Below are 15,320 nucleotides of genomic sequence, written 5' to 3'. Positions count from 1 at the left end.
ATCACAATTCTGCATTGAAGTAGGCGGGAACGAGAAGATAAACAACAACCATGGCGGACGATCACAAAAGGTCGCATTTAATTGAAAATGTGAACGGCCTTGCAAAAAAATCAAATTAAAAAAAAAAAAACGGAATTGAGCATTTAAGCCCTGCAGTGTGATTGTAGCCTTAGTCAAAAAAGGTTTGGAATATTGGTTATTTGCAATGAAATGTGAACTATTACAGTTCAACTTTTTTAATTAGAAATGCACTGAATCTTTTCCAAATTGTAAAGCTAACTAGACTTTATCATAAAACAGTAATTTCTCTAGTGAGGACCAGGAAAATGGTCACACAATGTCTGTATTTCAATTCTACTATAGTAATCGGTTGAAATTTGGTCCTTACTCACTCGTACTCTCGCTCTCTTGTATTTTCTTTTTTAGCCTGGAATAAACATGGTGGAGTACCTCCATGAGGCCAAGGCATGCAAGTCATCCCCCCACATCCTGACGCTGGGAAATGATCAGAGTGCATTTCAGGCCTTCGTCTAAAATGGTTAAGTTTATTCAAACTAGAAATCTTGCTTGCAAGTAGAGCTAATGGCTCTTAAAAGCAGCAATTAGGAATTTGAATTTATTCACTATAGAGCTGCTGTTGGTCTGTTGAATGTTCAGGCAGTTCAATCGAAATTGTTGTTTTGCTCTGAATGTTTGAACTGAATCATTTCTACTGTATTGTTGATATTAATATAATAAATTTTTTCAAACATTCCATTGCTTTGCTATTATTGCATAATATGCATAAATCTAGCATGTATTCGGTTCTAGGTTTGTAGTTTCAGTTTTTTATGGGTAGTCTATTGCAGTTTATTTTCCTATTGTACTGTAATGTTAGACTTAATCTGGTTTATGGGTTAATTATACCCATCTTAATATGTAGTTGAATCAACCCAGAATTGTAATTAATTTGACCCAGCATTTGGGTAGAATATTTAACAAATATGTAGTTAAATCAACCCATAATTGTATTTAATTTGACCCAACGTTTGGGTAGAATATTTAACAAATATGTAGTTAAATCAACCCATAATTGTATTTAATTTGACCCAACGTTTGGGTAGAATATTTAACAAATATGTAGTTAAATCAACCCATAATTGTATTTAATTTGACCCAACGTTTGGGTAGAATATTTAACAAATATGTAGTTAAATCAACCCATAATTGTATTTAATTTGACCCAACGTTTGGGTAGAATATTTAACTCATCTGTTGGGTTAAAAATGATCAACCCATCTTGCTGGGTCAAATTAACTACTGTTGGTCTGGTGCAATAGTGACCCAGTGGTTGGGTTATAGAACAACCCAAGTTGGGTTATTTTTAACCCATCATTTTTTTTGTGTGTAAAGAAAAATAAAGGAAGTTAACATGCAATCCAGTGGTTGTGTGGATTATTTTAGAAAAGTTCAGAGGATTAAAGTTAATCTGTAAACATTATTTAATCTATGAAGTAAAAAAAAGATATAAATATAGTAAAAATTAATACACTTTATCTGGGTTAAATCAACCCCTTGTGCTGGGTTAAATAACCTAATTTGCCTAAATTAACCCAAGATGGGTTCTGTCCTATATTTACCCAGCCCTTGGGTTAATAACAACCCAAATTGGGTTGTATACAACGACTTACGGATACATTTCTGTCACTCATACACAGAGGCAGGGAATGGTGCGATATGAGGAAAGAGGGAGATAGAAAAGTTTTTTAATGTCCGTTTTGTGTGATAAAGGTGTCAATGTTTCTAAAAACATTTTTATTAGGTTCAAACTGACTGACAATTTTCAAATAAATGAAAACTTTGTTTTTGGTCTTCTTTGGATTGATAGGGAGATTGGAGAATTGATGGAAAGAAGAAGTGGAAATGGTATTGTGTAATGACAAATCTGAAGGAGTATATTTTTTTCATGCTCTTTTTCTGTCTCACATTTTCACTTCATTCCTGTGTCTATTCCTTCTTTTCATCAGCTTTGATCAAACTCTGAGTCCACACACAGAGGAAAATATTACGATTGGTGTTTGTTTCGACTGGAAGGATAGTCTCTCATTAGCACACAACCATACACACACACCCACGGGCTATAAAAAGTATTCATACTCCATTCTTTTTCACAATTTGTTATGTTGCAGCATTATGCTAAACAATGTTAAATAACTTTTTTTTTCCACATCAATCTACACTCCATACACTATAATGACAAAGCAAAAAACAGGGTTGTAACAACTTTACAAATTTATTAGAAATAAAAAAAAAAGCATTCATACCCTTTTCTTGGACAATTTCCCTCAAGAGCATTCATATTGATTGTAGATGTTACTACACTTTCAGTGGCGTTAACCTGTGGCAAATTCATTTGAATGAGTATAATTTGGAAAGGCATACGCCTCTCAATAAAAGATCTAACAGATGAAAGTGCATATCAGAGTAAAAACCAAGCCCTGAGGTCAAAACTCAATCCTCTCCTTCTCAGTGAAGAATTTGCAACAAAGCACATAAAGAGCTTTCAGATTGTGAGAAAATCATGATGTTTGAAGGAAACCAAAGCACTGCTCATCACCTACAATCCCATCCCAACAGTAAAGTGTGCAGGTAGCAGCCTCATGCTGTGGGGCTGTTTTTCAGTGGCAGGGACTGAGGGACTCGTCAGAGTAGAAGAAAAGCTCAACACAGCAAAATATAGAGATTGCCTTAATGAAAATCCAGTCCAGAGCATTCAGAACCTTAGACTAAGACTGGGTAGAAGCTTCACCTTCCAACAGGACAATGACCTTAAGCACACAGAAAGAGTGGCTTATATACAACTCTGTGCAAAGCTTGTCCCATCGTACCAAAAATACTTGAGACTGTAATGGTGCCTCAAATAAGTACTGTGGAAAGGTTCTCACTTATGCAATGTTTTCATTTCAGTTTTTGTCACAAATCTGCTTTTTCATTATGGTGTATGAAGTGTAAATTGATGTGGGAAAAAAAGTTGCTGTTTAACACAAGGCTGCAACATAAAAAAGTAAAAAAAAAAAAATATATGAAGGGGTATGAATACTTTTTATAGGCACCGTATTATGACTGTTGCCTCATGATTTCACAGCATCTTTGCTGAATTATTAACATCTTAATTCATATCACAAAATATCATGAAAAATCTAAAGTTCCGCGATGTTTTGATTTTTTGTTCTTTGCAATATTTTAAAATATTGTAACTTTCAGAGTGTAAAACTCCCTCCCAAGTTTCATTTGTTAAAAGTATGCTGTAAAATTCTCTTAATCCATGTTAAATATTAAAAGCCTATATGTACACACAAATGTTGTGGCTATAAAGCAGATGCAGGATATTAACATTAGATACTGGCATTCCTGAACACTAAAAGAAGAACATGAAACTTGAAGCTGGAATATTACTAACAATAAGATGCATGGGATATCCATCAAACATTCCTGGCTGCGTGAAAGAACAGATTTCTCTGTCTAATGTTAAAACAGCTTATATTTACCAAGGCCACCCTATTTATAATAAGAGACAATATTAACTATAAAAAAGAAATGCATTCCTATGAACCTATATACACTGAGGACGGAATATGATGACATATAACAGTTTTTTCCCCCCAACCTTTTTCCTTAATTTTGCAAACAAACTAAAATAATAATTGTAAAATAAAAAATAAATACACAACATTTTTCACAGAAGGATTGGGGTTAAACAAGCAGACAACGAATATGTGATATGAAAAACAAAGGTGCAATTGAGTATTTATTAAACAAATTTATACTATATTAGTAATTTTCTTTATCTGCTGATTTGTAAGGTGTTTTTCTCTATGAAAACGGAATTGTATTTTGTGAATTTTATTTGTGCATTACAGCAAGGTAAAATGGTTATTACCCGATAAACTTAACAAAACAATAAACCAACCTTTGACTATGTGGACTTCACAATAAAATGACCCTTTTAACAGAGCCCTTTCAAGTAACAATTCATGTTTAATTAGCTCTAGACTTTGGGGACACTCTCTGGACCTATAAAAAGTTGCAACCCAGTTTCTGAATTAGGTCTGTTAAGCTTTAGAGGTCCAAAATGTTCTGGTCTCATCGAACCTGTTCTTCCAGATGCTGACTCTCAGAAAACAGAAAACGCTCTTTCAAAGTGTATAGGAAGAGATGTGAGGGAGTTTTTAAGGTGTGAATACTTTGCATTACGTGCACCATCCACACATACACATATTATGTGTTGTATTCATAATCATTGATATATACACTGAGTACATGAGCCCATTTGTTTATCTCTCAGAAGCTCAGTTTGACATGATGTCATGTTTACAGTAGTTTGTTTCCTCATTACAGAGAGTGTGAAGTCTTGCACAGAGACAGGAAAAGATCGACAGCACATAAACAAACACACTTCAGCATGTCACATTCTGTAGATAAGTGAACACAGCAGCAGTCTATCTACCATGACTCTTAAGGCTGAGGACAGATGCTGAGCTTGAGAGTGTTAAGAGTTATACTGTATCACTGACCCCCATAGAGGATTCGGGTCAAACATTCCCCACACTGTGATTGCAACATCACATGATCAAACCAAAGTTATTATAGTTTTGAATTTGTTTTATTTTAATATCGTTTTCTAATTTGCAATAAAATTCGGTTTAGTTTTTATTAGATTCATTAATATTGTTATTAGTTTTAGTTTAGTTGGTATTTTGTAAACACATTTTTATTACGTTTTTATATAGTTTCAGTTTTAATTAAAGTTTATCAGAATTAACAGATCACTTCTAGAGCGCAGGCCAAAAAAAGACTTTGGCATAATTTAACCTTAGTGAGGCAAACATCTAGTGACAGAAAATTAATGCATGCTGAGATTGATTAAATGGGAAAAGTGTACAAATATACGCCAAAATGAAGCAGTCAAGCCTTTTTATTAAATAAATCTACATAAGCTGTGCTTAATGTCATATCTAATGATGTGTATAGAGATATTTAATGACAATAAATGTAGCCTAATTTTGTTAAGATGGTTAGATGTCTTGCTTATTATTTAACCATAATCATGAAATTGTAACTGTCGTGACTTGCTCACTTTACTGTGAACAACTGCGCATAAATCATATCTGGGACTAGTGAAATTCAATAATAATGGCAATTGCATTAAACAGTAAAAGCTTATATTTGAATATGTTCTTTTCATATATGAATAATTATAAGCATGTGTATGTGATTTAGCCTATGCACATTTGTCTGAAAGCCTGGCAGAGTGATCACAAGATGCTAGGCTAAAGTTTCGTATTGTTTACAGAAAGGATGCGCGTTCACATATTTTTTTCCTGTTAATTATCATGTTGCGCTGTGTGTCTGTTTTTCTTCAAAGCATCAAAATAGAATGCCTAATTTTGGTTTGATTGCTTGTATAATATGAGAAAATAAATAATTTTGCCTACCTGATGTAATAGATTTAATGCGGGTGCGGTCTGGGTCGCAACTCACGATCTTTATTATGTCAAACAGTTCTGGTCTGGTACAGAATTAAATAGTGCTGCTTTTGGATAACGGGTTGAGTGTGCTGTTAAGTACTGCTGGTGCGCATTTACCAAACAGGACCCATGCAGAACTCTGCTTTAAACTGCTTTGCGTCAGATAACCCCATGTGCGCAATGCACCATTTACAGGTAATTCCCTAAACTGCCACACAGCTAATATATTTTTTTCCACCAAGGAGTGATAACGTAATGATTATGAAAACGATTATTTATTTTTGATAATTAATATTTAGGTTACTTTTTCAATAGCCGTTGTTAGTTTTGATTTTAATTTTTTTTTTTTTTTTAGATGTGAAATTTATATGTGAAAATGAAAACAGTAATTTATGAATAATGTGAGGTTGCATTAAGTGAAAAATATAGATCATTTAATGCACTTTAAAAACATTGCTATAGGGGTGTTGCAGTATCCGCACTGATGATAACCACGATACAGTATTACAGTGAAAAAAAAAGGATGTTAATACTACACATGCGTTATTACTGTGAATTATCAAAAGCCAGACACAGAAAAAGTCAGCTCGCAAATGTGGGAGTATTTTGGACAGGTGTTAGACAGTAACAGTAATTTAAAAACACTTTAACTGCCTTTATGTATAATGCACTTTAAAGGGGCATTATCTTAATTTTAAACTCAAAATACCCCACAAATAATTTTTTATAACTTGCTGAAATGGCCACTTTTAGGGTATGAGCCAAAACGCGCCGTTTTTGTGCTTGTCCCTTTACATGCAAATTAGCTTGTGCTCCTACCTCCCTTTTCAGAAGAGGGCAGAGCTTCAAGAGTTCATGCTCCGGCACACAGGCAACAACAAAACAGGACAATATCACGCAATCTGACTTTACTGTACATAGTAAATGCGCGTTTATGAATAAAACGGACAGGGAGCACGGCGTGATAATTATAACATATGTCGTCTCATGGTGCCTTCACGTGCTATTACATTATGAGCTAGACAAATTCAAGCAGTCAACTTCACATTGCTTCCAAATACAATTTTGAACTACCACATTCCTACTTACAATCATTCTTGCAGCACGTGAAGGCAGCATCAGTGAAAACAATCCGAAACACAGTCACAGCGCTGTTTTGCATCTCTAAGCAACATGATGGTGTTTTGTTCCGGAATGAAGCATTTGTTAAATGACTGTTCAATCGCAATGACTCCTTTATTAAGAGTGACTTGCTGCCCCACTCTGGTGGTTTTAATTTCACATTTAAAGTTTCAAATATTTTAAATATCAGTATTCAACATTTTCTTTTTACAATATTACAATTTTATGAATGTGTAACTGCAGGTTAAATGCATTCATGTCCTGAATTAATCAGTGTTTACATGCATCTAAATGCCATTTCAGATGCAGCTTCTGTGTTTCCTCTGCATTGCAAAGAGGAATTTTGTTGATTGATACTTTAATTTGCTTGATAACAGCCCAAATATCGTATTATAACTGACTGATTAAAGATAAGAATTTGACTCATATGATAATGCGCACTTTAAGAAAAAATGTCTTTAAGGTAAAAAGGACCATAAAAGGTAAAAAAATCAATTTAAAACTTATTTTAAAAATTAGAAAAGATTAATTTCTGTCACTGCTGTGAACTGAACACCACAGAGAATATCTGTCAGCTGTCCACTGTAGTCATCAATATATTAGCACAGTAACACTCAAAAAATTTTGAGCAATACAATTTTTCATTTTCTCTCTTCTTCAGCCCTTTCTTTTTCTTGTGGTTGTTAGTGGAAAGCAGTGACTAAGTGACTGACAGCTAATATTAACCCATCTAAAATATAACAATGCAATATAATTTGTAGTTGTGATGCTCCTAAATTTCTGATGAGGGCATTGCTCTGATGAGAGCAATGCTACAAAGTAAAAAAGCTAATTATGAGCCCTGGAATGGATAATTATTACAATGTAATATATATATGTGTTAACAATTTTTCATGAGATCAGACAATGCACTGTAAGATATATCACAAGGCATAATTATACAGCATTATTTATTTAATTTCTATACTTACTGCATAAATTGTTTGGCCACATTTATCGTATAGTAAAAATCCACCTAGTTGATTTATGTGAAGTCTGAAGTACAGCGTAACCTCAATTCATTTTACTTATCTAACACAAAGTGGATAACAAAAATGCATTTACACCATTAAATGTGTCATAATCCATGTCAGACCACCTAAATATATGTTTTCAGTGATTCAATCACGACCCAATCAAAATGTCTCTTGGGTGCATTTATGCCTGGCTTTTAATGTGATTAAGTGTTATTTTATGACAGTAAATGGATATTAAATCCAGGTGTAAATGGGGCAACTGGCCTCTTTTATTCAAGGACACATTTAACCAAAATCCCATTTGACACTGAGGCAACTTAGTTTTTAGTCCGCAATGTTGAGTCGACACGCACCTTCATTTGATTCTGTTGAGTGTCTCTATGTTTGTGTGAGTGTATGTAGGGGTGTGTACATGTGGGTGAGATTATATGTAAGTGCATCTGTGTGTATGTGATGGATAGAGCTGTGAGTGGAAATAAAGGCATGAATAGTGTCCAATACTACAAGTATCTAATCTGGAAAATGTATATAATATAAAAGTAAAAGGAACAAGGATGGCCTTCCAACCTCCCATATACACACATACAAATGTAATGTACTGTACATGCACACACCTGATTTTAAAACTGGACTACTGATTTTAAAACTGGACATACAGCATGATTAGTACACCGATGTGATGGTTGGTAAGAGGGTAGAGGACTGTGTGATTGAGTTCAGACAGGATACTGACAGTCAAACACTTAAATGAAGACATTCGGATTGTCTCTGTCTGATAAGTGATGACCCATAAACAGTAAGACTCAATGACTCCAGTAAATATACAAAGGCAACACATACACACACACAATCTGCTGTTATGCAATAACCTTGTAAGGCACTGACAAGTATTCTCAATGGCTGAATGAAAATCCCACAAAATCTGCAAAAGAGCTGCAGTTCAAGTGTTTACATATCCCTTAGAGCAATGAGGGGCGCAACCACCAAGGGTCCGCACAGGTCCTTCATGTGGGAAAAAAATGGAAACCACTGTGGCAACAGCATTCAAATGTGCGAATAGCGGTTGGCTTTCTGCTTTTTATAAAGCATCATCAGTCGCCAATTCCTCTAAATCTTTCTCATTCAAACTATTCACTTTGCACCTTTTGACTCAGCCAGATACAGAAGATCCTCTCCATCGCAAAGCACTGCTTCAGCGAACAGAATCACAAGCTGCTACTGTGAACTCAACCTTCAACAGCAACAGAAATATTGTGTCTCCACTGTATGCAACTGTTGCGTCATGCTGCAACAGCTAAAAGCTGTCTATGATGTACATGACAAAGTGATCGATGCAAATCCATCTGTCCTTCTGTGTCCGTAGTAGTGCAAGCGCTTAGAGTATGTCAGAAATAGAATGGGCCGTCAGCTTAATGTCGAGATTTGTCGCGTTGCACCCACTGATCTATAAATATAGAACTGGATTGCTCATGATGTCATGAAAGTGAAGCCGCCATGCCGCCATATTGGTAATCCCTAGTGTGCATAAACGTTCTATTGAATTAAAAGGAAATTGTATGATTTTAATGAGAAAATATCACCTAACAAGTCAGCGTTTCTAACTCTGAAGTATCTCTGTGCATTCTTATAATGCAAACATCCTAGGCATGTAAACAGTTATTTTTTTTTACATTTCGAGAATTTCCCTTACTTATTAAAAAAGCTACATTCATTACAGTAGCGAACATCATGAACATGATAATCATCAGATGGAAACGATCTCAACATATATATATATATATATAACAAACAACAAACTGCTCATTCTGAAATCTGAAGAAAGATTTATGCTTTGTATACCTTTATTTGCCTTGTACAGTTATTCATTGTTTATATAATTTAGTTATAGTGTTTTTATTTGTACAGTAGCTAACTGCAAATATTGCAACAATGAGTTCATTAACAGCATTCATTTTGAAGCAGGTAACGCTAATGATTTAAACGGTGGTTAAATAAAGTATTAATTTAGTATACAACATTTACAGGGAAACGGTAATAAACATATTTGTGCGATCTTGGAGAGTCTATACACATCATAATTTATTCAGAGAAATAACTGACTACATACAGTATGGATTTAAAGACAAAGCCTAATTTCCAAGATAGTAAGTTAAGCTTTTCATTTCATTATAGAGCAATATTAACAGAGGCTATTGTATTATTCATTGTAATATTCAAATCCATTTCTGATACTAATCGAGCTCAGCATTAGATCAGTCAGGCCACGGAGGCTTAGGCTGCGACCAGCTGATGCGGTCAGCTGTCAAATAGCTCCAATCACTACCATTTTCCAAATAGACATGGGACATATATATGTGGCACCACTGCTTGGTAAGTATGCTCAAATGGCTCGCAACCCTCCCTCCTTCCACATTATAAGCATGAGCATATTACCATGCACCTTCTGGTTGTCGTCTCTTTGTTTCAGATCACTAAGGCTTTCAAGTCCTGGTTGGCATGGACCTCACTGCCGAGAGACACTCATCCTCATAACCAAGCTACAGGATAGACGACCCACTGCTACATCTATACGATTACCACTGTTTGCTTTTAAAGACATTAATAATAGTCTTTATTGTCATGTTTTTCAAAGCTGATGGTTCCGGTGGGGTTAATGTTTAAGTTCTTGTAAGTTCAATTAATTTGGGAGCAAGAATCCCGATAAGGAACCATATCGCCAAAGATAAACTGTGTTCAGTAAACTCATGTAACTTGCCAAAGTGAAATATTATTAATTATTAATAATATTAAATATATCTCTCATCCTGCCCAAAAAGACCATAAACACTGCAAATAACATCAAAAGTAGGGCTGGGCGATATACAAAAAAAAAAATGATATCTCGATATTGTCAAATTTTTTACGATATTCGATATATATCTCGATATGTTTGCATTTGCATTTAAATAAAAAAAAATAAAACATGATTTTCTTTTGCCCATTAAAAAAAAAAAAAAAAAAAAACCATTTAGATTAAACAGCTAATTTAAGCAGTTAAAAAATCTAGACCAAGAGATCACTTACTGCTTTTTATTAAATGAATACATGTAGGCCTATATGTAACTGAAGCAGTGCAAATTAAGTAACAGTTACAGAAAGTGCATTCTGTCAACTTTTTAGTGCATGCAATTCACAATTTAAACTATGCAACTTGGATAAGTATTTTATTTAAATTTTTTTAACAAGTTTTTAAGCTAAGAACACAAGTCTGTTAAAAAAAACCCTCTAAGATGGGGAGCTAGTTGCTAAAGCACATAGCTATTTCTTATATATAAATATATATAAATGAATACCAAAGACTTTTGCATTTTCTCTGTCTATATTATGGAAACTGGTAAACATATCAGTGAAATTCCCCAATAGTAATTCCAAATGGCCATAGCCTATGTTTCTCTATTCAAACATCAGCGGTCGAGTAAGTGCATTTATTTTGCGATCACAAATGCAAACAATACAGTTGAGATCTCACGACAGAACACAGACCGGCTGAACGACGCTTCATTAGATCGCTCAATTCCAGCTTGTTAGTGTTTTCAGATTATAGTCAGCGGCTCTTCCGCAATGAGGAGTGAGCACGTGCGCATGGTTGCCAGATTGCTTAGAATAAGCAAACACCGGGAAGAAAATGTATCCTTGTAACAGTGGAGCTCTGATTCGGAGATTTAAACTCTTGTTATCTGGCAACAGCTATCATTAAAGCTCTCGTAGTAGAGGGGCGTAGAGCAGTCAGCAGTTACAGGTTCCTTTTTTGGACATTCGGCGCGTTCTTTTGGGAAAGTATGCTTGAATTTGAAATATTCGATATTCCTGATATATTCAAATTGTACATCGTTGTCAAAATTATTCCGATATTATCGCTAATATTCGATATATCGCCCAGCCCTAATCAAAAGTAAACATTAATCAAAGTAAACAATGTACATACACATAACATAAAAACTAATCCCATTTGACAAAATTTGCTTCAAATCGGGTGATTTTAGGTCAGTGTTTTAGCTGTGACTCAATGGTGTGCTCTGCCGGTAGGGATTAGTAAGATGGCGGATCGAACACTACCGGTAGCTTCACTGCCAGTTGGCAGTTTAGAACGCAATGAGCGATAGGGATGGGTATCGTGAAGGTTTTAACGGTATTACTACTCTTACTCTAACGGTATTCTTATCGGTACTTTGTGTTGTGTTACTTTGTGTTGTGTTAGGCAGTCGAAAACTTTGCATTTCTCTGTCTGCACATAATGAACTTTTGAAAGATGCTTTGACAGATTGCTTGTGTTTCCGATTACATGCAAAAATTTGGTAGCACTTTATTTTACAGTCCTGTTCCCCATGTATATACTATGTACTTATTATAGTAATTACAATAACTATGTAATAACTAGTTACTAACCCTGAACCTACCTCTAAACCTAACCCTACCCCATGTATTTACCTTGTATTACCAGAACTTTCTTAGATAAATACACTGTAAGTACACTAAGGACATGTAAGTACACGTACTGTAAAATAAAGTGCAACCAAAAATTTAGTTGCACTTATGACGACCAGCGTTGTCTGCATCAACTCTAGTGAAGTATAACCACACTTTGGAACGTTTTGCTGTCTCCGCCATCGTCACTCTTTGTATTTTCGTTCTGACTTTTTTCCCCCAAAGCCTTCGGGCACTTGTGCTCCTGAGGCGTCTGCCGTTGCTAAGCAACCATGACCTGCTCTCTCCATGAAGACGCGGAAATTTCAGCAATGGATAAATGGATTTGCAGCACTAAAAACTGCTTGCAGTTGCTCTGCTACTAAATTAATTAAAAAATCCACATACAGCTATTAGCTGTTCCTTCATCTTGGCTGAGATTTCAATGTTGTTACGGAAAAGGTGAGGAAGTTACATGACCTGCGGTGCGCTTGCGGCATTCTGAAAAGTTGAGATGTTTTTAACTCGATGCGGTGCGGACGCGCCTGGAAAAAACAAGCTTGTCGCACCGCGTGCGCGCCGCTTCCATTATGAGAGCGCATACCGCGCACCTACATTTGAAATAACGAACTTGAGCGTGCAAAAGACGAGATATGTGAACGGCCCCTTATGCGTGTGTGTGCGCCGCGCTCGTTCTTGTTGTGTGTGTGAGACTGACAGACAGCCTCCGCGGCGCGCATGAGAGATCTCGCAGAGCGATCCAAGCATACAGTATATAGAACAGTGGTTGCCCCGCATCCAATTGAGATGGGTTTTACTGTCTTTAGTCGCATCGTGTTGCGCTGCTCAAGTCCGGTGTAGACATGGTTAAAGTGAAACAACTGTATGCGTGACCAAAATTTCAGAACCACACTGCCTTAGAGAATTTGCAAGGTTTAGCTTTTTTTTAAAACTAGAAATATCATAAAAACTGCATTTTGTTTATTTATTAAGTACCGCAGAACTTGATTTTATTTTAGTACTGAAAAAGGTGCATAACAGACATTTAAAATATTCCACAAGACAAATAAATGCAATTACTGAAAGTAAAATATGTCTATGTAGTCTTGGTTCTTAGTATCATGTACTGCCTCCCTGAGTATCCATGAGTGCTTCCAGCCTTTTGTAATAAGGTAGTCCTTCAGTTATCCTGAACATGGATCTCAACATCACTGAGCCAATGTGGGGATGAACTCAACTAGCATGCAAGAACTTAAAGTACCTGGGGGCTTTTTAAAAAAAAAAAAAACAGCCCACAAATTTAATGTTCTGGACAAACCAGGGGTTTGCACTGCTATCAGAAAAGGCTGCAAGCAGTTACTGATGCTTGCGGTGTCAATACTAGACATTAATAACCAGAGTATTTAAAGCTATGTACTGAACATGATAATGTGTTTGAATTAAGTTTTTTTTGTCTTGTGGGATACAATATCATTCAAAAGTTTGGGGTCTGTAAGATTTTATTTTATTGGTAAAAAAAAAAAAAAAAAGAATTTAATACTTTTATTTGCCAATAATTTTGGCATTCCTATTTCAAATAAACAAAAAAAAATTCACAGAACAAAAACATGAAGCGGCAGTTTATAAAATTGGTAATAAGAAATTATGAGAAAACAGTTATTTTAAACTGTAATATTTCACAATATTAGTGTATTAACTGTATTTTTATCAACAACAAAAAAATAGCAAAATTAAAATTTTATTGGACATAAGAGACTTTCAAAAACATTACAAAATCTTACCAACCTCAAACTTTAAAAAAAAACTATAGTGTATACATCAAACAGCATTACCATAACTAAAATAAAAATTTTATGACAATATTAAATGCTATTTAATAAACAGATTGTGCCAGTGGCCTGTCAACATTTGAGTAATGAGAGAATGGAAAGAAAAGTCATCCGTACCCTAGATGGTCCTCTATAGAGAGTGCGGAAATGATCCCAGGCCTGTGTCTGCTGGGCATCCAGAGTGGCTTCAGTCAACATCTGCAGAGAGGAAAACACACCACCATAACAGCTCAACATACTGACAGGACCAAAACACTCTAGGCTCATCCTCTAGCTAAACCACTTTAGAATGGCCAAAGATAATCCTAAAGACAATTAAATTTAACATTTCGGTGAAAATACACTAACAACATATATAAAAACATTAGAATGTGAAGGGGCAAATCCTGCTGCCAGACATGGACTTGAAAAATAGCAAACTGCACAACCCTTCAAGAATCAGGAGGGTGTTAATTGCGTCCAATGTGAGATTTTCATACACATGCCTAGGATGTGGTAATGAAAAGTGATTAAAGCCTGACGGATGTGACATTTAAAAAAAAAAAAAAAAAAAAAAAACATGACATCAACAGAAATATCAAGCAGGAAGAAAATAAGTAGAATTTACACAAGTAAATATACATTATTTAATCTATAATAATCCATACTTAATCATTGTTGGACCAGATTTACAGACAGGCCCATGATACACAGTGACAGATTCTCTTATTTGAAGACACATTCCAGTGACCTTCACACCAATCAGAATCATTTCATCACTTGGTTTGGCTCAAATCAGCCTCCAGTGATCCAAAACCTCTCAATCTCTGTCATCCGTCAATGACTTCTCCAGTCCCAAAGGCATGAAGTCAAGCACACACCCTAAAGATCTGCCAAACTTCACCAAGAGATGGTTTTCAACAGAATGTTCCTTAATTAAATCAAGTGCATCCTCACTTTACCTCACTGGGTCTTTATATATAATCAGAGTTGGTTTGGAGTGGCACAAAAGACAAATGCTACTGTCACTGCAGAAGAGTAAATGCAATTATTGTGCCCTCCCTTCAGCAGAAAGAAGGAGATGAACATTGTCACGCTGTTTAAGCTGTCTCCGTATGCAGGGCGCTGAGCTGGAGGACTTGGATTTTGTGTGACAGTGTTGTGGGAAAGCAAGGATAATTTGGTGAAGCGTTCATTAAATTTGTTATTTACACACGATTTATTTACACACTTTTTGATAGCCCAATGTATTTCATTGCTTAAAAAAAACAGTAAAAGCACCTCGAGACATCAGGAGAAGCATTTTATCCAAATAGACAAGGTGTTGAAATTGTTTAGAAACATCTGACCTAATTCTAAAAATCTACCATTTTATCTTTCTTCTTGTGGCACTTATAAAAAAAAAATAGCATTGAAAAAATATA

The 15,320-nt window shown here is 35.3% G+C and overlaps 1 protein-coding gene across 1 annotated transcript in view; it reads right to left on the bottom strand.

Annotated features, from left to right (window-relative positions):
* Positions 1-15,320, bottom strand: part of LOC132142498 (vacuolar protein sorting-associated protein 8 homolog) — a 148,426-nt gene that overhangs the window by 11,999 nt on the left and 121,107 nt on the right. The window contains exon 44 of the mRNA XM_059552410.1: positions 14,035-14,115. Coding sequence (XP_059408393.1) covers positions 14,035-14,115 — 81 coding nt within the window. The remainder of the gene's footprint in view (positions 1-14,034; positions 14,116-15,320) is intronic.

The sequence above is a fragment of the Carassius carassius genome, chromosome 6 (assembly GCF_963082965.1).
Source record: "Carassius carassius chromosome 6, fCarCar2.1, whole genome shotgun sequence".
Taxonomy (NCBI): domain Eukaryota; kingdom Metazoa; phylum Chordata; class Actinopteri; order Cypriniformes; family Cyprinidae; genus Carassius; species Carassius carassius.
The sequence above is the reverse complement of the archived record's forward strand: the minus strand, read 5'-3'. Positions and strand labels throughout refer to the sequence as shown.